The sequence below is a fragment of the Oreochromis niloticus genome, linkage group LG11 (genome assembly GCF_001858045.2).
Source record: "Oreochromis niloticus isolate F11D_XX linkage group LG11, O_niloticus_UMD_NMBU, whole genome shotgun sequence".
Classification (NCBI taxonomy): domain Eukaryota; kingdom Metazoa; phylum Chordata; class Actinopteri; order Cichliformes; family Cichlidae; genus Oreochromis; species Oreochromis niloticus.
Window position 1 is genome coordinate 33,448,301 of NC_031976.2, and position 23,896 is coordinate 33,472,196.

The window sequence follows — 23,896 nt, forward strand, 5'->3', positions numbered from 1 at the left end:
TCCTTTCATTTAGATGCTTTTTTTATGCATATGATTCATAGGTCAGTGGTGGCAGGATATGCAAAACTCATTCAACTGAAAATAGTTAGGTTTAAAGACTGGTTTGAAAACGAGTGAAAAAGCAGCCAATGTCCAAAAGCAACAACTATGAAAGACCTTCAGACAGCCTGGAGAACTACGTCTCCAGACCGCTTTAAAAACTACAACTGAATCTGGCACCTTGGAAGCAAAATATAAAAGAATAAGTGGTAATTCAAGACTTTTGCACAGTACTGTAGATTCCGATTTCAATCTGCAGACTTCTGTATGAAATCCTACACCAGGTCTAAGTGAGAGGTCACCGACAGCGATTATCGTGTCCTGGGGTTAAAACTACCCGATGCACTTGTTAAAACTAAATTGAGTAACCACTTCAAAAACATCACAACTCTTTGAATCTATTCAGGAGTCATAGGCTGAATATAACCCTTTATAAGTTTCATTTAGTTAACCTTAATGTTACTTATGTGTCTGTTTAAAAAGAAAAATACTACTTCATAGCAATGTACTAAAGCAGTTAATGATATAAATGATTTAATACAGGCCTAAACTGAATTACTCACTGAGTTAATGTAGTTTCGTATTTTCAGATCAGTTTTTCTTTTATTCTGACTTTTTGTTTTGAATTCAGTTTCGGTAGTTTCCCCGAGTGTGTCTGCTCACTTCCGTTTAGTTTCCATCTGTTTTTGTGTTTGCTTCAAGAGCAGGATGTAAGAGATTCAGAACAGGTGTTACAATACAAAGACAACAATTTGTGAAGGCTGCTGGCTCACAGTCATGTAAACGTCCATAGTGTCAGACATGGCCATCAAAGCCTTGTTGGACAGGTTGGGTTGTCACATGTCACCAAAGTGACAAACACTAAAATTAAGCATGTTCCCTCAGGTATACAAGGCATCCTTTCTCTTAAACACTACTTTTCTCTGGCACATGAAGAACAAAAAACTAAGCTGTTGGGTGTATATCCAGGGTCTAGGCTGGTAAATCCTGCATGTTAGCAGGTGCTCTTCTTACAGCTGTAAACAAATACATGACAGGTAAAAATACAAAAAATGTGCATTTTTATGGATGAGATAAACACTTATTTAGCATATATAAACACTAAAAGCATCTACTTCCAACTAAATTACTCCATAAAAAGCTAAACGGGGTGCCTGACTATCAGAGTCCCCTAATGTACGTTTTTAAAGAGGGTCAGTACTGCAGTCGTGTATACACCTTCACTTTACTACAGTTTATGCTTTGTACTCGTGTTTGTGTTTATTGTATAGCTCGTTTATTTTGGCAGCTCTTTTTAGGCTATAAATGCCAACGGGTGTGTGGCATCCTTCACGATGCATTCTTGTGTCTTCACAAATATTTTTACAATGCTTGCAGCGGAAGTTTCAACATGCACAGAGTTGTTAATTGAAAACTGAATTCCACATACAATGTTAAAAAAAAAGAAGAAAAAAAAAGAGGGAGACTCATCACTTCCTTTCCATTGTGTTCCTTTATTACCACGTTTCTGGAGATAACTTAATCAGGAAGCAAAAAATATACCAGACAATAAAGTACTAAAAATCTGAGATAGAAATAACACCCCCTCCCCCCAAAACAAGCAACCCAGCGACCCTTCGACCCTCCTCCTTTTCCTGCTGCTGCCGTCCTCTGTGGGTTTATGTGGCGTATCGCTTTGTCCACTGTTTGGCTGTTCGGTCATGTTCTGCTCTGTTAGTCGTGTATTGGGTGGCGATGCTTCCCACCAGGGGATCGGCTGGGTGAACAAAAGAAACAGGAATAATCAGAATAAATAGGAATAAATTACTTGAGAAACATTTCACCTGGAATGCATGTGCAGCACATTCAAATCTGTTCTTCCGATTTGCCATCTAAAACCCCCAAATGACAGTTTAAGTTATAAATTAGCATTCCACCATGTTTGGAATTAAAATTCAGAGCTCCCAGAAGCATCTTCATGGCTGGGTGAAAAGGTTCGATAGTCTCTTTAAAAAGTTCAAATAAAAAAAGCTCGTAGGCTCATTGGCGACAATTCACGACTTCAAGACTCATTTCTAAACTGCTTGTTCATGATCTCTGCATGTATGCTACAAAAACAAAAACCTGAAGCAAATGAAACAGTTTCAATGGTTTGTTTTTTTTTTTAGTTGTTTTTTTTTTTTTATTATTGAACATTTGGATCTGAGCACAGTTTCTCAGTGACACTGACTACTGTACAGTCCTCATGCTCTTATTTTGAAAGATTAGTCCCTCTTATACACATACTATTTACCTTTTTTTGGAAAAAATAAAATGATAAGTTTGTGTAAACCATCAATTTTAAGTCACATGTTTCCATTTTATGAAATCATGTAAATGTTTAGGTGGGCCGTCAGCTGGAATTCACATCACATTTCTAAAACTGCACCTCACTTTGAACTCTGCCTTCTTTCTTAATGCTTCATGCTGCATAAAAGCTAAATTACACCCTCTTTTACAACACGGCTGCTGTCTTGTCTTTCAAACAGGTTCTCCTCACTGGTGAATGAATCAGAGTAAAACTTTTATGCTAGCTGCCTGCAGCAGCATGCTGAACACATAAAATCTGACCACATTTACAATGTGCAGCTTTTGGGTCATGAGATCAGAGTTCACAGCTGTGGAAGGTATGTGGTAAAAATACGGGGTCATCAATTCGAATGGTTGTCTAAACAGCGGTGAGACGCGCCCACCTGCAGTAAATGTGGAGCTCCAGACTCTTAAATTTGTATCAGTTTCCCACAGTGTGACTGTAACAGCGCATGTCAATGCAAAACATGGTGACTGCTGTAGCAGGGTGAGAAAAAGAAGAAAACTTTGCAGCGCCTCTATTTTAAAAATGCGTGACCTGAGGCAGCCGACTGGCAACAGTGCTGCTATTCACCAAAGACTCCTCAGTCTCACACTAAGCAAGATACCAATAAAACCAGTGTGACATGCACTAGGAAAGGGCCATTCATCTAATTTTTTTATTTTAATTACTCCTTTGGCTTCCAATGACTATGAACTTTTTTTTTTTTTTCACTGCCTCAGGAGACCTGCACATCGGTGACGGGACAAGTGAAGAGAGCTGACAGCGGAGATCCTGACAGGGCCCGTACTGCAGACAGGGTCGTCTGCAGTACGGGGCCCCACAGGGAACGGTTCTGGCTCCGTTCCTCTTCACCATCTACACTGCAGACTTCTCCCACAACTCCACCCAGTGCTTCCTGCAGAAGTTCTCTGATGACTCTGCAATAGTCGGCCTCATCACTGATGGGGACGACAAGGAGTACAGAGGACTGACTCAAGACTTTGTGGACTGGTGCCAGCTGAACTACCTCCAGATCAATGCCAGTAAAACCAAGGAGCTGGTGGTAGACTTCCGCAGGCACAAACATCCTCCACTGCAACCACTGAACATCCAAGGTATGGACATCGAGGCTGTGGACAGCTACAGGTACCTTGGTGTTCATCTGAACAACAAACTGGACTGGACTCATAACTCAGACGCCCTCTACAGGAAAGGGCAGAGCAGGCTGTACCTGCTGCGGAGACTCAGGTCGTTTGGAGTGGAGGGCCCACTCCTGAAGACCTTCTATGACTCTGTGGTGGCCTCAGCCATCTTCTATGGTGTGGTCTGCTGGGGCGGCAGCATCTCTGCTGGGGACAGGAAGAGCCTGAACAGGCTGATCCGAAGGGCCAGCTCTGTTCTGGGATGCCCTCTGGACCCAGTGGAGGTGGTGAGTGACAGGAGAATGGCGGCTAAGCTGTCATCCCTGTTGGACAACATCTCCCACCCCATGCATGAGACTGTGACAGCACTGAGCAGCTCCTTCAGTGGGAGACTGCGGCACCCACGGTGTGGGACGGAGAGATTTCGCAGGTCTTTCCTCCCCACTGCTGTCAGACTCCACAATAAAGACTTTTGCAGCTGATCAAACACACAAACCCACACATGTGCAATAAGACTGCTATATGTGCAATTCTTTTTCTGACAAAGTTGTATTTTTGTATTTTCCTACTCAGTTGTATATAGTATTTGTATTTCCATTTTATTCTATTGTATATATTATTCTATTTTATTTTATTCTATTGTATATGGGATTTTATTTTATTGTATTTTATTGCTTTCCAGTGTTTTCTAATTTCTGCTACATAACTTTGCTGTAACAAAACAAATTTCCCACCTGTGGGACTAATAAAGGTCATCTTATCTTATCATCTTATCTTATGTGATGCAGGCATTGCTCATGAGTTGTCCGCCATATTGAATGTGACAGTTGGTGGCGAATTGCCATGGTTACCTGTAGTTTTTCCAAGTTTGTCTGCAAATACTTGCTAATGATTAGCTGAGTGGTGGTAAAACCTGAAGTTTTACAAACTGGAAATGGAAAAGGTTCACCTTCAAACTAAAAGCCTCAGGTCTCAGCCAACATGTTTTCAAAAAGGTGCAAGTTTTCCTCTTCCCTCCTCCTGTTTGTGTTGCACTTCTCAGTTTCACTACAGCTCAGAGTAGCAGGACAGTGTTTTGAAGACCAGTCTGTCTTTAATGCCGCCGCTTCCATTACTCTACGCCAGCAGTCTCCAACCTTTTTTGCACCACGGACCGGTTTAATGTCAGACAATATTTTCACGGACCGGCCTTTAAAGGTGTCGCAGATAAATACAACAAAATAAAATGATACGACCAAGACAAAAACTGTGGTATTTCGTAAATATAATAATAAATGTGAATTCACTGTGTAAATGTGTAATTTTATTAGCAGCGTCCTCCTGAAATGTGCTAACCCCATCGAGAGTAACATCGTCCTCTCTGCCCCGTAATGCTCCCTGGTCGCTATGGTAACGTGTAATTATTTCTTTCAAAATAAGACACACAACTACAACATGGGAAAAGACCCAGGGAAACAGAGGTAACGATAAAAACCCTAAAACCATAAATTTCACGCCCGAGCCTCAACTCTCCCGGCCCGGTACCAGTCCGTGGCCTGGGGGTTGGGGACCACTGCTCTACGTTACGTGAAGACGCTACATATAGGATTTATACTTTTAAGTTAAATCTACACCATAAACAATGAATAAAGTTTTTCAATAAAAAAAAAAACAAAAACAAACACCTGCTGGCCCAAGCCTGGATGACCCAGTTTTCCCTTCACTGCCTTTGTTTTTCATAAGCATCAGATTGCATTTAAATAAATCCATGTTTCTTAATGAGTAATTGTCAGATGTTACAGCGGTTACAAAAATACATGTTTGCTTTCTAAGTACTCAAATGATGCAGCTTTCATCAGCGTGCATGTCTTACCTGGGTTACAGTCTGTGAGCAGGGAGCAGATGGACAGCAGCACCTTGGAGATGGTGAGGGCGGGGCTCCAGTTGTCCTTCAGGATGTCCAGACAGATCACCCCCTGACTGTTGATGTTGCAGTGATAGATCCTGGTACGGAAAGTTACCTGCAGACACAAAGATCCTGCATGAAAAACACTATTTAAAAAAAAACCAAAAAAACAAAAAAAAACATGCAGTGAAATGCAGAACACAGTACAAACACTCCTATATTGATCACTTTCACATGTGTTATTAAAAACAAAATGAAGCACTCACACAGCTCAAGATATGACAAAATATTTGTTATGTGTAGAGAATTTCAGTCAGTGTTGGACTGCAGTGAAACCTCTTTAGTAGACAAAAGCCCCCTAGTGGCTGAAAAGAAGTACGTCCTCTTAACTGCCTTGGAAGGAAACCTCACTTCTCCTTATCAGTACAACAATCAGCCATAAACAGTGAGTCATTTACAGTAAATGTTCCGTGTCAAAACTGAATGCAAACTTATTGTGGAACAAGTGAAGTGTGGAAAACATTTGGAGGAAATTTGAGTCCTTTTCACCTCAGCGTACAATGTCTAATACTCATTTTTCCCCCCAATGAGACAAAAACACTGCTACTGTAGCGTGACTCAAGATTTCCAAGAATGATAATCTGTTTTTGTCTCAGTTGGTCATCTCTGGTATTTATCATGCTGCATCACTTCTCACAGATATTACAAATATAATTTAAGACTAAAAAAATAAATGACAGGAAACACAGAGAACCCCACCAGGGTTCAATGACAATGCTTTTGGACCAGAAACCCTCCCCCAATCAATTTTACACCCGCCTAAAGTGTCACAATCTAAACCATTAATGTTGTTGTTTTTTTCCTTGATTACTTTTGTTCAGTAGCAAAACTGCAATAACTCAATGTGTGTAGTGTAGAGGAATAGAAACCAGCACTGATACTCTTCTATTCTATTATAATTCACTGGAAAGCTTTCACAGGTTGTGTCACCAGGATGAATAGGTGACTGCTCAGAACAGAACTTCTGAGATGTCTCATTTTGATCAACATTTGACACCAGGCTCATCATCTAACCATGAATAAAGTAATTATTTGTGTACTTTGAGGGCCTGTATCTTGATTTTTTCATAGTATGAAGGTAAAATATTGCATGACTTTTAAATTATTGTTTTAAAAAAAAATCTGGGAGTCTGAGGTTCAGTTAAAAGACGATGACCAATTTTTACTGACTCACTTGCATGGTCATAACATTTTCTCCTCAAATAACTGACTTATGAAAACAGCCAGTATATGTGTTTTCTTTTTACATGAATTCATATTTCCATCATGAACTGAAGAAGCAAAGGTACGAAATTCAAAATTGTTGCGTAAAGTGTCCCTAACCACAAACCCCAAAGAAAAACTACACCTACACAGACACGAATAGTAAAAACGCTGTGATTATCAGAAATGTGCTTACGTTTAATCTTCACTTTTGCTTTTGTTTAACAGGACAATTTCCTGTTGATATTTACATAACAAAATACATTTTACTCAAACATACAGACCAGATGTTCATTTTATTAAAAATACTTGTAATAAATGGGTCAATTAAGTATAAGGGCTATTCTTCAGTTTTTAATTAGTACATTTTTAACATCATTTAATATTTTGTGGTGGTTTCTTACTTTATTTGTAATCCCATCAGAACAGGCCGTTTCCCACTGCTGTTTGGGCTTTTTACCATGTATTTGTTTTGTTTCATTCCACTGGGAAACTGTCTTGATGAAACTACACACATCCACTGGGATGGGAGTTTTCACCGTCACCGCTATGAGTGTGTATGTTACAAAGTGCTGCTTAATTCGTTCGAATAATCCTCTGGGGAAAAAAAAATGAACCACTTGTCCAGTCATTGTAAATTCTGTAAATGTGTGATGCTGATCCAGAGTAAGCAGCTGAAGCAGTTTTATGATGGGAAAAGAAAACGCTTCCATTTAGGAAACATGAAATTGCAAACATTAGCATTAACACAAAAGAAAAAGAATAACACATAAATGCTCAAATTGGAAAGTAGAAGCACAGATTTCCCAGAAAACTGGACTGAATCCACTCTTTTTTTTCCTTTTTCTTTTTTTTAAGCGTGTTTGGGATAATTAGGCTGTAATTTTAGAGGTTAAATGTGGCCATCATGAGCTGCTGTGTTGTTACAAAAGCAAGAAGGTCTCGGTAAAAAGCAAGCTGGCAAACAAAAGGTTTTACAATGTGTTTGTTTTGTGTGTTGTGTGTGGGAGTGGAGCTGAAGGCTTTTTTGTGCTATTTGAATATGTATTCTATAACATATTTAATACTGTGTGCTCAGGGAGGGCGTGTTTTCTCTTAAGAGATCTATGATTTTATTCACCGTCGCTAACAAAGAATAAAGCTAAGTTTTACTGAAGCTTGGAGCATCATTTCGTTTTAAAAATAAAATGGTGATTTTCACATTCATAGGACTGGTTGTCAGAAAATCGTGTGTACTACAGAGCTTTTATAACGCTAAAACCTCTCATCAACATGCAATGAAGCACAAAATCTGCAGCTTAAAAAAAAAAAAGACCAACAGACGATACGGTACTGCTTTTTGAGTAATGACTGAAAACCACAGTGCCCATCTGTGTCAGGATTTGTATTTTTTTAAATGAGACAACATATTTCTTGTAAAGTCCTGTATCATGGTGTTATGAAACTGTACAGTGTCTCAGTGAGAGGTTAGCAAACATAACTAAAACTAGATGTGAAAAACATTTTAATTAGACTAAGTAAAAATTTAAACTATTCTATGTCTAATATATTTCTGAAGATTTATTACAATGAATGCGTAAAAACTGAAGTAAAACCACAGGAGAAAATAAAGTGAAAGAATCAAGCCCACACTGGAAGCAATATGAAACTGAACTGAAAACATAAATAAACACCGACGTGTTTTTGGAACAGTGTGGGGATGGAGATTTAACTGGAAGTGAATGTGAACAGTTTTTTCTTAATTGTTTGTTTCCCTTTTTTCTGGAAATTATTTATGAGAAAAAAATCCCTTTGACATGTGCGTGCTTATTAAAAGAAGCAGACTGTACATTTCTACTTTTCCTGCTGTTTGAAATAAATATATTCTTGATAAGAAACGATCAAATGTGTAGCTAATATTGCTCTGTTTTGGTATCTGATAAGCAAAACTGATTCTTTATAAAGTAACACATCTGTTTTCTCAACGTAACAGATGTACTGACTTGAGAAAACAGATGTTTTTTTCCCCAACCCTGCACTGTCAAACTTTACACCATTATGCTGAACTACTTTTATATCAGGTGACATCTGTTTGTTTTGCTACATTTAATAACCCAACCTCCCAACTTTTGGGTTAAACATAGTACAACTTGTCTTTTAAATCACGGATATAGTCCTCGAACTCGATTTGATGTTATCTAAAACCCTGCAGCTGAAACAGTTTCACTCCAAACACCTGTTGCCTGCTTCTGAGGTACAGTTAACAGACATGAGGTTCTAGTATTGTGTATCAGTACCTTGGGGGGTTTAAAGGGGTAGTCGGGTGTGAAGGCGATATCTAGGAAGAAGACGCCTCCCTCGTACACAGAGCCCGGCGGTCCCAGGATGGTCGACCTCCACTCATAGATATTGTCTCCTTTTGGACCAGCACTGCAATCAGAAGGATTAAATTCACTTAAACTGGATTTATGTTCTGGTGAAGCCACAAAAATATTCTGAAAACATCAAGATGCATTTAGTTCATTGCACCACCCACATAAGCCTAAAATACAATATTTATTTGCTGCTGTGCCATGAGTCACATTTTAAAGAATGAAAGTTCTAATCTTTGTCGGTCATCTCTGGTGTTTATCATACTACATCAATAATAACGAAGGAGGGGAAAAAGCTTTGCCGATACAAATCTCATCTGCAAACAGGGCATCCACAGAGCAGACACACCGACGCAAATGAAGTCAGAAAGGGAGGAAAGACACAAAGAAAAGAAAAAAAAGACACCCACACACAGACTGTAGATTACAAGCTGCACAGTGGATGTGCATCAGTGGCAGTGATCAAAGCAGTGTGTACTACAGTATGAAAGTCACATTCATTCACGTACTGTGTGTATAAAACACAATGAATCACAGTACAATTCACGTTTACTGGCAGCACACCGAAGAAGGCGTCAGAAAGGAGCTAAACTAAAGCTGATGATAAACGCCACGTTTTGAATTCGACAGCATTGGGCCATTAAAGGGAAATCCCACCCAAAGTAAACCTCCCCCCATAAAAACGACATTTGAAGACACCTCCTGTAACCTTAGCAATTAGTTCTAACATCTATATGAGTAAGGATCTGGTTTTAATGGCCATTAGTATAGTATCCGGATTTTTTCAAAGGTAGCTGCACAGGCAGCGACCTCCCTCGCTAACGTCTGATGCACAGCCAATCATTCTGTTCTATAAGCAAGCCTGAAATATGACAGAAACCTCTTCAAGAGTCACTCCTAACCATGTTAAAAGCATATTTTTGTCTTACTAACAGTCATCTTACTTATAACTCTCCAGCTGCTGCCCAGAGAAAAGGAGAGAGAAAAAAGCTACATGCATATGAACCTCATATAATTAGTGTCAGCATTCATCAATGCTGACACTAATTTACATTCTCCAATTTGAAAAATTTGTAGCTGAAACACTCAGTTACAGTGAAGGTTTAACATACTAGCAGTAAAAATGTGCCAGGTAATAGACTGTGCCTGGAGGAGAAGAAGAGGAAGGAAGTAATGGAGGAGGAGAAAATGGGAAAGAAGAACAGAGGAAAACATAAGACGATGAGAAGTTTGGGGGGGGAAAAAAAAAAAAAAAAAAAAAAAAAAAAAAAAAAAAATCACACACATTCAGCAAATTCATTCATTTAGATGTTCTCTCTTGAAAACTGCAACTTCACGACTTCCCTACACGTGACACGTCTGGGAAACATCTGTAAATTCCATTAAGAACCACTGGACCAAAAAGAGAAGCACTGTACTTGTTGTATATTTTTCTTTAAACATGGAGAGTTGAAGCTTTTTCCCTTGAGCATCATTCAGAAGATGCCAGAGTTGAAAGCAAATCCCCAGTGATGCGTCTCTGCCTCATGATCTGTAATCTGTATTGATTTTTCCTCAAAGCAGCCCAGCCTTTATCCCTCTGACATGCAGAACATGCGGCCGTGAACCCCTCAGGGTTCATCGCTATGAGCCATAATATCAGTATTGATTGAAAGCTCCTGTGGTGCAGCGGGGACGCTGGGTAGGGTTAGATATTGCGCTCTTCTGTTCACTTTTAATCAAGGTTAGCACAGAGCTCCACTGCCAACGACAACATGGGATATTGATCCAGGGAGCACCGTCTGGACTAATTATCAGGATGTTAAAAGATATAACAGCAAATGTGATAGATGAAAGGCTCTGACTTTCAAGTGGATGAATTCGAATTATAAGTCTCTTTCCACACTGCTAATCAGCTTAAAGTAGCACCCTTATGAGACATTAATGTTGCCGTCATATAGGATATGACTTATTTGAGCTATATTGGACTAAGATAACTGGACTCCACCTCCCTCTTTTATGGGTTAAAACAAGGTGGTGCATAGTTTGAAAACAGCAGGATGGCTATCATGTTTGCACTATAAAGTGTCTTCAAAAAGGACCTTTGAAACAGTCGCAGTGCTGTTTAAACTAGAATGACCTTATTGGACAGGAAGTGGCAGGGCCAGCTACTCTACCATGAGCTCCAAGCTATATTAACTTTTAAGACCATTTTAAATATTCTCATTGTATAACGAGGTGGATTTGGCCTGAAAACGTGATTTGTAGAATAAGATGTGAACTTGTCACCTGTAACAGGCAGATAATACTGAATTATTAGCTCAGATTGCACAGGCCAAAAATCAACCAACAATTCAGCAGGCTGCACCTTGCCTTAAGTCACCTGTTTAAAAAAAAAAAGAAAGAAAGAAAAGAGAGACTTTTCTTCTGCCTTTTCTTCACTACGTAAAAGTCACAAGTTAAGGCAACAGCTAGTTTTGAGTACTAAAAGCTATTTTCTGCTAATACCAACACAGATGTGTTCTTGATTTAAATAAAACCCACTGCAATATACTGTATAACAAAATAAAAAAATACCACTGTGTAAAATTCAACTGAACATCACAAACTTATTTATGAAGCCGTTATCCTTTTGTTTCAGAGCTCACTGCAGATTAATTCCAATAAAAACTCAAAGATTATCTTCGTTTGATGATTCTGTGCCAGGATTAAAACAAACGATAAACAGCTCTTATAATGCTTCCTGCCTTCACAACATAGACAACATCTGCAGTGGCTTCTAAACTTGTTAAATTACTGAACAATTAAAAGAGAAAAAAAAAAATACACACGAGTTTTAGGTGACTATTACATAAATGTCTGCGCGCATCCCTGCGGCCAACAGTCTGATTTAGTAAACAGGCTGAAACTTTTCTAAACACATGGCACGTCTAGTAATGTGAACATGCCTGAAGGGGACCATTTTCTGCTGTTCGCCACATGTGAGAAAGGAGCATCTGTGAGAAATATCCTGACCTCATTCTCCTGTCTGTAAAATGTCTGAAAACAGCTGGACATCTACAGAAGTGAGAATCAGGTAGAGGCAACAACTTGAAAGTGGCCAGTTTCTGTCTGATGCCTGAAGGAGCTGTTTTCTGAAAAGTGGCAGCAGTAACAACTGAAGTCAAAGCAGAAACCGCCGTTTCTTTTAGGACTGTGGCTGTGAACTGACACCAATTCCTGTTTCTTTCATTTATCTGCAAACATCCAGACAGTGTTCATTTGTGTGATGGTCTGTAGCCTGAGGTTGTTTGTCTGATCTGCTGAGCCACAGTGGGACAGATTCCTCTCCCTCTCTCCCTCCTTTCAGAGAGAGGTCAAAGGTCAGATGCAGCTGCCGAACAGCCACCTGGAGTGCGGTGGGGCTCAGTGATTTGCCTGAGGACACTGCAGGCAAAGGCTAAACTCAAACATGTCAGTTTTAAGCACAGTCTTTCCGATCACAGCAGTGCATTGCTACTTTTATCATTTAATGACTACGTTATTAAATAATCACTACTTTTTCCCTGAGAATCTGAACTGGTATATTTAGAATACTGACTGTTAATTTAAAATATCTCATAAAAAAGATTAAAAGTGGATTGGTGTGTGTGCAGTTTGTAAAGTGTCTAAAGTGATGATCTGTAGTTAAGATTATATGAGAAAGAAATTACTGAGTCCTTATGTACTGTATATGTTTAGACATTTTTAGTTAGAAACTAATATTTAGTAATTACAAAAAATTTACATGATTAATTACATTAATCATTACAAGCTCACTGAAATGTTTGTGTTTAAATATGCAAATATAAAAATGCATGCAAGTATGCATTAAATACAGATATATGAACACTGGGTAATGTTCAGATATTGGAATTTAAAAACTCTGGATATCCCATCTCTCCATAAATCAGAAACCTCAGTCTTCAGTCAGAAAAAAATCAATTTTCACTGTTTCATGAGTAAAATGCTTAATAAATCAAATTGTAGGTATTAAAAGAACACACTTTCCATCCAAAGCTCTGAGTGTATACACAGGAATACTACTGCTAAGCCTGGTGGACCTAAGAGCTGCTGAAGAAAAGATTTCGGGATCAGAGCAAGAGACAGTTTGTGAAAACAGCCTTAAAATGTGCACATGATGGAATTCATTTTAACTGGACTCTAATATTTGCTTAAAAAATGAATAAATATCAGACTTCCCAAGCTGATTACTTACACAAAGACTTTTTTGCATTAGTAGCCCAAGTTCATTAAATATGCACTAATTTGTCTAACTTTGCATTTCCCCTATTGGTGCTCTAAGTCGGTGAATAAATACGTTTGGTTATGGAGACATCCACGACATGCAGCAAAAACCCACATATCTACATTTCATAATATTCTAAGTAAATGATGAAAATTATGTTTCCCAACTAGACCCAGCATCTTGACCTGACCTTATAAGCTGAGCTCTAAATAAACTCAGTGCAGCAACTTTGTGAATTCAGGAGAAATAACCCTGCAATGCTTTTTAGGAATGTACACAGGTTTAAAATATAAGGAATATCCTGAAAACAGCAGCCAATTATTTGTTTTAGATTTTAAAAACGCCATATTTTATCTCCACAGCGAACAAATTCTGAAAATTTTTTTAACCATTGTAATTATGATCTGGATTTGACCACAGTATTGCTCTGTATTGTATATTACAGCAGCTGGTATCTGAGAAAAAATATAGTGATAGGTTTTATTAACAACGGAGCTAGGTAGATAATTGACATGTGGTACAGAGTGAAACCCACCTGCAGTTTGGCGGAGGGTCCAGTGTAATGTCAGCCAGCTCTTTTTGAATCCTGCACATCAAAGAAATAATCAGTTACAGTAATAATTACTCCAGAAATCACAGAATTTACAACTCAGACCCTCTTATTTAAATGTGAAATTTACATATTCACTTGGGGATTAATTAATGCAATTTCTGCTACAATCCCTTGTGTAAAAGAACAAGTGCTGGTGAAAGTGAGACTGAAAGTGCAGCGAGAGAGAGAGAGAGAGAGAGCGAGAGAGAGAGAGAGAGAGAGAGAGATATACATATATACACACACACATACAGCTGGATAGCGTAGTGGTTAGACTACACGCCTTTGGAGTGGAGGATCGCAAGTTCAATTCCTGCCTGGGGCGTCTGTATCCAGTAAGGGTCCTAAGGCTAGACCCCCTATGCTAAGCAAGCCTACCGCAGACATGAGCGAGACAGATAAATATGACGGCATGCCGGCTCGGACGTCGCCCGGATCAACAAGGTCCGCGTCAGGTGTTGAGGAACCAGGGCACCCTGACGACAAGTGGGCTACTGGAACAAGAATGATGAAATGATGAATGATGAAAACAGGGCGTTGTTGGAATGCTACTACGCAAGTAACCCTGGCGGAAGGGGTTACATGAATAGGATGAGCCACTATGGATTCTTCGATACCCAACATCCACAATGACGGCGAAACAACTAGTAGCTCAGTGTTCCAACATTCGAAAGAAGGGACTGCTATCACAGCTAGAGATTGACGAGGTACAACATAAAAAAAAATGCTACGGCAAGGAGGAGTCAGGACGCCAGGTCAGGGGGGAGATATCATCACCCCCACCCGAGATTGGGTACATAGCCCCAAGTGCGATAGGAGAAGGATCGTTGAGCGCGAGAGGAACTGACCTGAAAGATAGGATCATGGCCAAGCTTGAAACCTGGATCCCCCGTAGCCGGTTACGTGAAGTACCCTCAGAAGGTCTGCTAGATGATGTTAATGCAGCACTACGGACGATACCTACAACCACGATTACCGACACTAACAAGCTGATCTACACTATGGCAGCAGTGATCAGTGAGATCCTTGGCTACAAGTTGAACAGCCACAAGGAGAAGGAGGCTAGAGGGCAAGATCAAAGTAGCACGAAGGGAGGTTAGCCAACTAACGGAGTTGCAGAAAGGCGCGACAAAGAAGGTGCATAAGAAATACAGCAAGCTGTCCATACCTGAGGCCTTGGAAACTGCCGCTTGAGGAGGTACACCAGAGAGATAGAATGGTAAATGGCCTGCATTTGTATAGCGCTTTTCTACCCCAAAGCGCTTTACACTACATTCAGTCACACACTGGCATTGTAGCCACAGCTGCCCTGGGGCGCACTGACAGAGGCGAGGCTGCCGGACACAGGCGCCACCGGGCCCTCTGACCACCACCAGTAGGCAAACAGGGGTTAGTATCTTGCCCACTGCCACTGTAGCAAGGGAACAATAAGAGAACAGCACCACCAAGGCTGGAGACGGAGCAATACTGGAAGAGCATATGGGAGAAGGACGCAACCCATAACGGCAATGCTCAGTGGCTAGTGGATCTGAGGGCAGACCACAGCAACCTCCCTGAACAGGGTCCAGTAACCATCACAGTGGCAGATATCCAAGAAAGGGTCTCCAGTATGAAGAGTTGGACAGCACCAGGGCCCGACATGGTTCACGCCTACTGGCTGAAGAAGCTGACTGCACTCCACGAACGTCTGGCAGCACAAATGAACCAGCTGCTAGTTAACGAGAGACACCCGGAATGGCTAACCGAAGGTCGGACGGTCCCCAAGGACCCCAAGAAGGAACCGGTCCCATCCAACTACCGACCAATAACCTGCCTCAGTACTACATGGAAGCTCCTGTCAGGCATCATATCGGCTAAGATGAACAGGCACATGGGTCAATACATGAGCGGGTCACAGAAAGGGATTGGCAAGAATACCAGAGGCGCAAAACACCAGCTACTGGTAGACAGAACAGTCAGCCGAGACTGCAAGACCAGACTGACCAACCTGTGCACAGCCTGGATTGATTACAAGAAGGCCTATGACTCAATGCCCCACAGCTGGATACTGGAATGCCTAGAACTATATAAGATCAACAGAACCCTAAGAGCCTTCATCAGGAACTCAATGGGGATGTGGCGTACAACACTAGAGGCCAACTCCAAGCCCATAGCACAAGTCACCATCAAGTGCGGGATCTACCAAGGAGATGCTCTGTCCCCACTGCTGTTCTGCATAGGCCTGAACCCCCTCAGTGAGATCATTAACAAGACTGGCTACGGATACCGACTACGGAACGGAGCAGTTGTCAGCCACCTCCTGTACATGGATGACATCAAGCTGTATGCCAAGAGTGAACGAGACATCGATTCACTGATACACACTACCAGGCTATACAGCAATGACATTGGAATGTCGTTCGGACTGGAGAAGTGTAGTCGGATGGTAACAAAGAGAGGGAAGGTAGTCAGAACTGAGGGAATTGAACTACCAGAAGGCAACATTGCAGACATAGAGGACAGTTACAAGTACCTGGGGATCCCGCAAGCGAATGGGAACCATGAAGAGGCCGCTAGGAAAGCTGCAACCACCAAGTACCTGCAGAGGGTCAGGCAAGTCCTGAGGAGTCAGCTGAACGGTAAGAACAAGATCCGGGCCATCAACACCTACGCCCTGCCCGTGATCAGGTACCCTGCTGGGGTAATAGGCTGGCCAAAGGAGGAGATAGAAGCCACTGACATAAAGACAAGAAAGCTCCTTACCATGCATGGAGGGTTTCACCCCAAGTCCAGCACCCTGAGGCTGTACGCTAAGCGGAAGGAAGGGGGCCGGGGACTGGTGAGTGTCAGCACCACAGTCCAGGATGAGACAAGAAACATCCATGAATACATCACGAAGATGGCCCCAACTGACAGCGTGCTCAGTGAATACCTCAGGCAGCAGAAACCCAAGAAAGAGGAGGAAGGCGAGGAACCATCATGGAAGGACAGGCCCCTGCACGGTATGTACCACCGGCAGATAGAGGAGGTGGCTGATATCCAGAAATCCTACCAGTGGCTGGACAAAGCTGGACTGAAAGACAGCACAGAGGCACTAATCATGGCAGCACAAGAACAAGCTCTGAGTACAAGATCCATAGAGGCTGGGGTCTATCACACCAGGCAAGACCCCAGGTGCAGGCTGTGTAAAGATGCCCCAGAGACAATCCAGCACATAACAGCAGGGTGCAAGATGCTAGCAGGCAAGGCATACATGGAGCGCCATAACCAAGTGGCCGGCATAGTGTACAGGAACATCTGTGCCGAGTATAACCTGGAAGTCCCAAGGTCAAAATGGGAGATGCCCCCAAGGGTGATGGAGAATGACCGAGCTAAGATCCTGTGGGACTTCCAGATGCAGACGGACAAAATGGTGGTGGCTAACCAACCGGACATAGTGGTGGTAGACAAACAGGAGAAGACGGCCGTAGTGATCGATGTAGCAGTTCCGAATGACAGCAATATCAGGAAGAAGGAACACGAGAAGCTGGAGAAATACCAAGGGCTCAGAGAAGAGCTCGAGAGGATGTGGAGGGTGAAGGTAACGGTGGTCCCCGTGGTAATCGGAGCACTAGGTGCGGTGACTCCCAAGCTAGGCGAGTGGCTCCAGCAGATCCCGGGAACAACATCGGAGATCTCTGTCCAGAAGAGCGCAGTCCTGGGAACAGCTAAGATACTGCGCAGGACCCTCAACCTCCCAGGCCTCTGGTAGAGGACCCGAGCTTGAAGGATAAACCGCCCGCAGGGCGTGCTGGGTGTTTTTTTTCATATATATATATATATATATATATATATATATATATATATATATATGGACAGACACACATACACACACACACAAACAGAAGAGAAAAGGGAAGTGCTAAAAGACAATCTTGTGGCCTGTTGAAACCCATGTCTCTAATGGACTTCTTCCTATAAATTATATTAAAATTTACCCCTAAAAATAAACCAACAGAATTTTTGTTAACACAGAAAACCCCCATAAAATAAAATTATTGAGATTAAAGAGAATTACGGGGATGTCCTTGAGATACTTCTGATTCATGGTTTAGGTTTTTTACCGTTTAGCGCTGGTGGAAAGCAGCTTGGAGTTCTTGCTCATGCTGGCTTTGCTCTCCCGTTTCTTCTTGCAAGAAGTGTCCTTCTGTCTGGTCTGGCTGGAGGAAGGCGGTGATGACGAAGAGCTGGTGCTGGCACGGGAGTCTTCATCCGACATACCGGTTTGGTTTGGAGAAGAGCCGGAACCTAAAAGGTGGAAAGCCGAACAGATTCAGAGTCATTTCTAAATGGGGCATTTGTTAGTTTGACCTCCAAGCAGCCATTTATTATTATTATTCCATGTGAATGTTTAGAAAAGTAGCGGAGGATTGAGGAAGAAAAATAGAGCTTTAAGCCACCTTCATTTGCAGCTGAAGGTTTTTTATGTCAATGTATGGCAGACTTAACAAGAATTGACTGAATTCTCCAAATAGTGAAGCAGAGGAGACGCCAGACCATCCTTTATAAGAAGAAAGAAGCTCATAACCAAGTCTGAACAAAGACTATATATAAAAGTATTACTAGTTCTGGTAAATAGACTGGTTCTTATAGAGCACTTTTCTACTCTACTGAAGCATTCAAAGCACTTTATATAACATGCCTCATTCACCTATTCACACAAGCACTTTTTTTCTATGCTTAAGTGCTTTCTATCTAACAGAATGTGAACTTGGTGTTAATATCTCATGACCTCTTCTACCCCCTGAGCTACAGCCGCCAACATTTTCTGTTTTAGCTTTTCTAAACTTCAGAATGATCTAAAGTAGATTTGATGTTTGATATTGTACCACAAAATCTCATTGCGGTCTCAAGAATTTGTTCATTTTTAATTGACCAATACAACTTATGGAAAGTAAAATTAGAAAAATAAATCACCTAAATGATGATAAAATATATTTTTTGTGTTTTATTTACTGAAGCATAAAAGTGTCTTAAGCACAGTTTTCCTGGCATTTTTTTAGTCTGTTGTACTCAAGCTTAAATTTAATTTTTAAATGCTCAGAAATAACAGCTATAGTCACAGAGCTCTGTCAAGCAAGTTAACGCAGACTCTTTGTCTTTATAAAGGTCAGATTTGTCCTGGATCGCTGATGGGAATTGGTTTCACTTCACGGGCTATCTGTGTATTTTGAAGTCCATCTTCTGGACATTGTAGTTTCACAGAAGGACGACCTCAGCAACATCCTCTGTCCTTTTATTACGCACTCCTATCCGGGGGGGGGGTTCGAAGGAAAGGTGATCAGCAAAACGAAGTGAAAGTGTTCGGACTATTTAACAGCAGCCTCGTGGAGTTTTCTCACCAAATGCGAGGCCAAGACGAACCGTTCAGCTCCAGCTGCCCTCAAAGGGCGTAATTAAGCTGCTCTTCCGTCTCGGATCGACGGTGGCCTCAGGAGAACACCAGCTGATCGGTTTTCGAGACGCGGCGTGATGCGAACGTTTCGCTGCGGCTGAAATCTTTCGATTTAAGCGAACTCTGTTTCGCGAAAACGTCGCTTCGACTCGATCAAGTGAATGTAGTCGAAGTAATTTAGGTTACGTAATAAGTCAACAAAGACAACACGTAAATGTGAGCAATATTTACCGACTACCTGCTCGTCTGTTCAGGTTGTAGGGGTACGCGTGTGGGAGAGGAGGTGGCGCAAACAAAGCCGTTTGCCAATGCTGATTTAACGTTAGCTAACGTTTTCCGTGACGCTAAGGTTAGCAGACCAGCAAGCTAGCTGGCTAGCGATATGCGCACTCCGAAACGAGTGCCAAGAAGCTGAGTATGTCTTTCGTGGATTCAATGCTAAAAAAAATCAGATGATTTTAAGTTTATCCCTGTGGTGACACCCTCCACCTCCACCTCTTCTTCATGAGCAAAGCTAATGCTACCCGCTAACGCCCCCCCCTCATCCCCGCAGATCTCCTCACTTACCCCAACTTCAACTAGCAAAGACTCTGGCCTTCTACAGTAATATACATTTAAACGTCGGGTTGTGTAGCACCACACATGGTCGCGTTTTCGTATATCAAACTTGTCGTATGAAGGGTGTCAGTTTGAGAGTGAAACATTAAACACGTCAGGCACTAGCCGGGAGCAACAGCTGCGCTCCAGCACATAGTCGGAGCCCGTTTTCCGTGCGACTAAGTGATAACCGCGACCTTCTCGTTCGTGTGCTCCTCTCTTTTTAAACCATCGACTTCGACTGAAAACACACAAGGACAGATGCAGACAGTTCACACGAGTCTGATAAATAAATGACATTAAGCCATTTTTATTCGCTAATAAAACTTACCCACTCTATTGTGTCTGGACCTCCGCCACAGTAGAGGCTAGCTGGCTGGTGCTTGTCGCCCTCTGCGGAACGGAAGTAGCCTACCGCGGCAGCAGTGGGCTGAACGGCACCGGTCCTACTCTGGAAACAGGACAGGCCTACAGCGAGTGCTTCACGCAAGTTACATAATAAAAAAAAGTTTAATTTGGGGGGTTCCAGTCTACCTCAGTACACAAAAAGAAAGAGTAATGATTAGAAAACAAGCAGGCAGTTGATTCAGTATTTCTAGAAACAGGAGGAATATCTTAAAGTGGGCTCAGTTGCAGCCATCATTACTGCACCTTTAATTAATCAGCACATTCATTAAAGCATTTAATTTTTCATTTTAAGCTTGGGCAAAATCCTGAATGCAGGATTACACAGTCAGGGCGATACAAATTTGGACAATGACACTGCGTTTGTCTTTGCTCCTGCACACCAGTAACTGTGGAGTCAAGTGCAGGCTTCCAGGTTGATTTTAAGGGGTTTAACGAAAGTACTGAATTTTATACACACTCCCGCTTTAGAGGCTTAAAAGCAGTTGACCCAGAAGTAGTTTCATACATGGGCCTTTGCCTTATTATTCCATGAAAAATCTCAAAGACGTCTCTTAGGATATCAATATTTGACCCAACAGCTGAAGGAGGCCATCGTTAGACTGAAGAAGAAAAAATCAATAAAGCAATCAGAGCAGAAAAAATTAGCAGTGTCCAAATCAACAATCTAGCACATTATGTGACCGGGAGGACCACAGAAGGCAGCTAAAGTGCATGGGCTAGATTTAACAAACAGTATATGAGGTGATTATTACACACTAGTCACATTTGCAATACCTAAAGCAGATAATCTGAAAAGTGTGATGTTCTGTCTACTGTATTCAGGAGGTCTTATTTAACACATCTTTAGCTATGACTAAGCTGCTGCCTCATCAGCCACAGAAACTGACAAAAAACCCACTTAAACTGACCACATGTCTGTGGACTCATCCAATAATTACTCACGAAGTGTTAGTGCAGGACCACGAGTTGAAAGTATTGCAACCAAAACTGGCACGAGAGCACATTTTCACAGTTTTGAAAGGTTAATGGTGAAAAGTTTGTATTTCTGTGTTAAAAGCGCATCAATTCTCTGCGCTTGTACCTGCCGTTATGTGCAAAAAACAAAAAGAAAAATTCAGAACCTTGTTATTTGGGCTGGCCGTGGCTCAATTACTAATAAATTACATATTAATAGATTTATAAGGAAAAGGTGCTTGCAGCTGTTAAATGACCCACGAAGTACATCATGATGCAGTTACCTGTGGAGGGTGCGCAGGTTTAAGAGGTTAATGGGGTAATTTAGTCAAACGGTGACTACTGCTGTGTTTTGATAGTGGAATACGATTTTATTTGACCAATTTCAAGTGTTGTTTTAAAGGTTTTTGACTATCTGCTTAGGTACTTCACTAAGTTATAAAGTGCATTGAGTGGAAAAATTCACCCTAAAATGCTGTGATGGACTGAAATTGGAATACAAGTCTCCTTTATTATCTTGGGGGGAAAACATGTACTGTACACGGACAATAAGAACAGTATGGGACCCAGCAAAGGCTAGATTGCTGTTTTAAAAGCAACACATCAACCTAATCGTGTAATCTAATGTGTGGTAAAATTGCAGTTATTTTAAGCACCAATTTAGCCTGAGATGGAGACTTTATCCCGTTTGGCGAGCAGCCTTCTGGCTAGTCTTACAGTCTAATGGCCACGTTATTACTTATGCAAAGCACCGGCCAATTGGAGCATTAATCAGGAGAGCAACTGAAATACCAAATCTGTAAGAAACAAAGGATCGAGTCAGCTCTTGTTCTGCTGAAAAGGCTTAAAAGCTTTTTGTTCTACGACTCATTTATGATTCAAACATGGCACACCGCCAAACATATTGTGTTTCATGAAGTACTACAAAGTTTAGGTTTTTTTTAAAATCCCCCTGCAGGCCCATTCTTTCGGTTTTGAATATTTTAATAGTGCTGGACTCACTGTGGACCCCAACTCACATACTCCGATTAAAAAAAAAAAAAAAAAAATCCTTTTTAAGGATTGGATTCTTCTTTTTCCTTGGAAAACAATTCATTCTGCCAATAAGCAGAAGGGATCTACTGATTGTTGTTTAATGGAGAGAAAAAAAAGTACATGAACCTTTTTTATTAGAACGGTATAAAACAGGGGTATCAAACATAAGGTCCTCGGGCCATAATGGCACGCTAAAAAGTCCAACTGAGCCCACTGGAGGCCTTTTCAGAGTGCAGAAATTACAAAGGGCAACTTTTGGCTGTGTTTCGCACCCGGAGAGCTTTTTTCTGAATGGGTCGTTGCAGCTGAGCCAAAGATCTGAGTCACTGGCAGCTTTATAACTTTGCTGCTAAGGTGGTTACGCCAAAGAGTTGGTAATATGTTTAATAAATGCACAAGAGAGAGGAAGACACCATACAATGAGTTGAAACATGAAGTCATTTATTTCTGCATATACAATTTCCCGTCACGATGTCTGTCGTCACCCCCCTCCCCTTTTCTGCACCCCTGCACTCTTCTGTTTTTAGTGCCCCCATATGGCCACCTCTATTCTGGGGAAAAAAGAAAAAAAAAGACATTTTCAATTCGCACAAGAATATTTTGTTATATTTTATATTCTCTTTCTTTCCTGACATGAAGCGAACATAATGAAATTTTGAACATTTCTGGTTTGTCTCATGTTTCATGCATTTGATTTTCTTTTGCTGAAAAAGTGACAAACCACATAATAAATCAAGTTAAAGATGAGCTCATGTTTATTATGGTTATTCAACCTTTGAATGGTGTCCATGTGAATATTGTAAATTCCTGTGGTTAAATAATATAAATATATTATATAAATATAATATTATATTATAATAATAATATAATATAATAATTTGGGTTGTCGTAAGCAGGCTAAAAGCACAGATAACTCAATAAAAGTAAACTATATTAATTAATAAATTCTAAAGTTGTTTTTAATTAAATTGACTAAAATAAATAAGCCACTGTCCCAGAAAAACTGCAGTTCCACTAGTGGCCACTTGAGGCTGGTTTCAAAACAGCAGAAATAAATATTTTTACAGTCTGGAAAAAAAAGGTTTGGGTCTCTATAGTTAACTTTCCCATTGATCACACATCTGAGGGAGTGTTATTCATCTGGATAATAGCAATTTTGGTCTTTTTCAGTTTCAGTAAGTGAAGAGCTCAGATTTTATTAGCCTGTTAGCAAAAAACCAAAAAACAAGATTCAGCTCTGTGCTGAGAGGGCGTGTTATGCAGTCTGTGTGGTTGCAGCCAAAATTCTAATGGCTTCAAAATGAAATAAATAAAATGAAAACCAATCGGGGACTACATCCATCTTTTGTATAAAGTCTCTGCAATATCTTCAAAAGGTTTGTCTTTCTGTCCACAAACTGGAGGCCCATTTTGAGTCTCTGAGGTGTAAGACTAGCCAAGTTAAAAACTTCACATCGTCTTGATGTGGGTAATAAAAGCTACCCCCTCACCCATCGTGTGCCAAGAAGCGCTGTAATGTTTATGACTGTAATGTTTCATAATCAGGCGTGTTTGCGTATGTGAAACATGCAACATCAGCAGTCAGGAGGTGCGCGACTGGATGAACAAGTGTAAATATTTAAGGGTGAAGAGGTTGCAGTTACACACAGAGAGCAGAGCG

At 41.0% G+C, this 23,896-nt stretch overlaps 1 protein-coding gene across 5 annotated transcripts; it reads right to left on the reverse strand.

The window, feature by feature from the left end:
* Positions 1-1,512: 1,512 nt before the first annotated feature.
* On the reverse strand, positions 1,513-20,327 carry LOC100705406 (ubiquitin-conjugating enzyme E2 E1). 5 transcript variants are annotated; one of them, XM_003443151.3, is made up of 6 exons: positions 20,171-20,327; positions 17,912-18,095; positions 13,773-13,823; positions 8,917-9,049; positions 5,345-5,492; positions 1,513-1,795 (listed from the first exon to the last, which is right to left on the reverse strand). In XM_003443151.3, exons 2-6 carry the CDS (start codon positions 18,064-18,066, stop codon positions 1,698-1,700), a joined length of 585 nt encoding a protein of 194 aa, XP_003443199.1. In that variant the 5' UTR covers positions 18,067-18,095; positions 20,171-20,327; the 3' UTR covers positions 1,513-1,697. The 5 variants fall into 5 exon arrangements, with proteins under 5 accessions (XP_003443199.1, XP_005472933.1, XP_005472935.1 ...); XM_005472876.4 differs by having other exon boundaries at positions 20,175-20,316; XM_005472878.4 differs by lacking the exon at positions 20,171-20,327 and adding an exon at positions 19,810-19,945.
* Between the last annotated feature and the right edge of the window lie 3,569 nt (positions 20,328-23,896).

Bases quoted from the DNA above. Each gene is read 5' to 3' on its own strand.
- LOC100705406 (XM_003443151.3), bottom strand. From the start codon at position 18,066: ATGTCGGATGAAGACTCCCGTGCCAGCACCAGCTCTTCGTCATCACCG. The intron at 13,824-17,911 runs GTAAAAAACCTA...TTTGATGTGCAG, and splicing joins CTTTCCACCAGCGCTAAACG to GATTCAAAAAGAGCTGGCTG. The intron at 9,050-13,772 runs GTGGGTTTCACT...TTCTGATTGCAG, and splicing joins GACCCTCCGCCAAACTGCAG to TGCTGGTCCAAAAGGAGACA.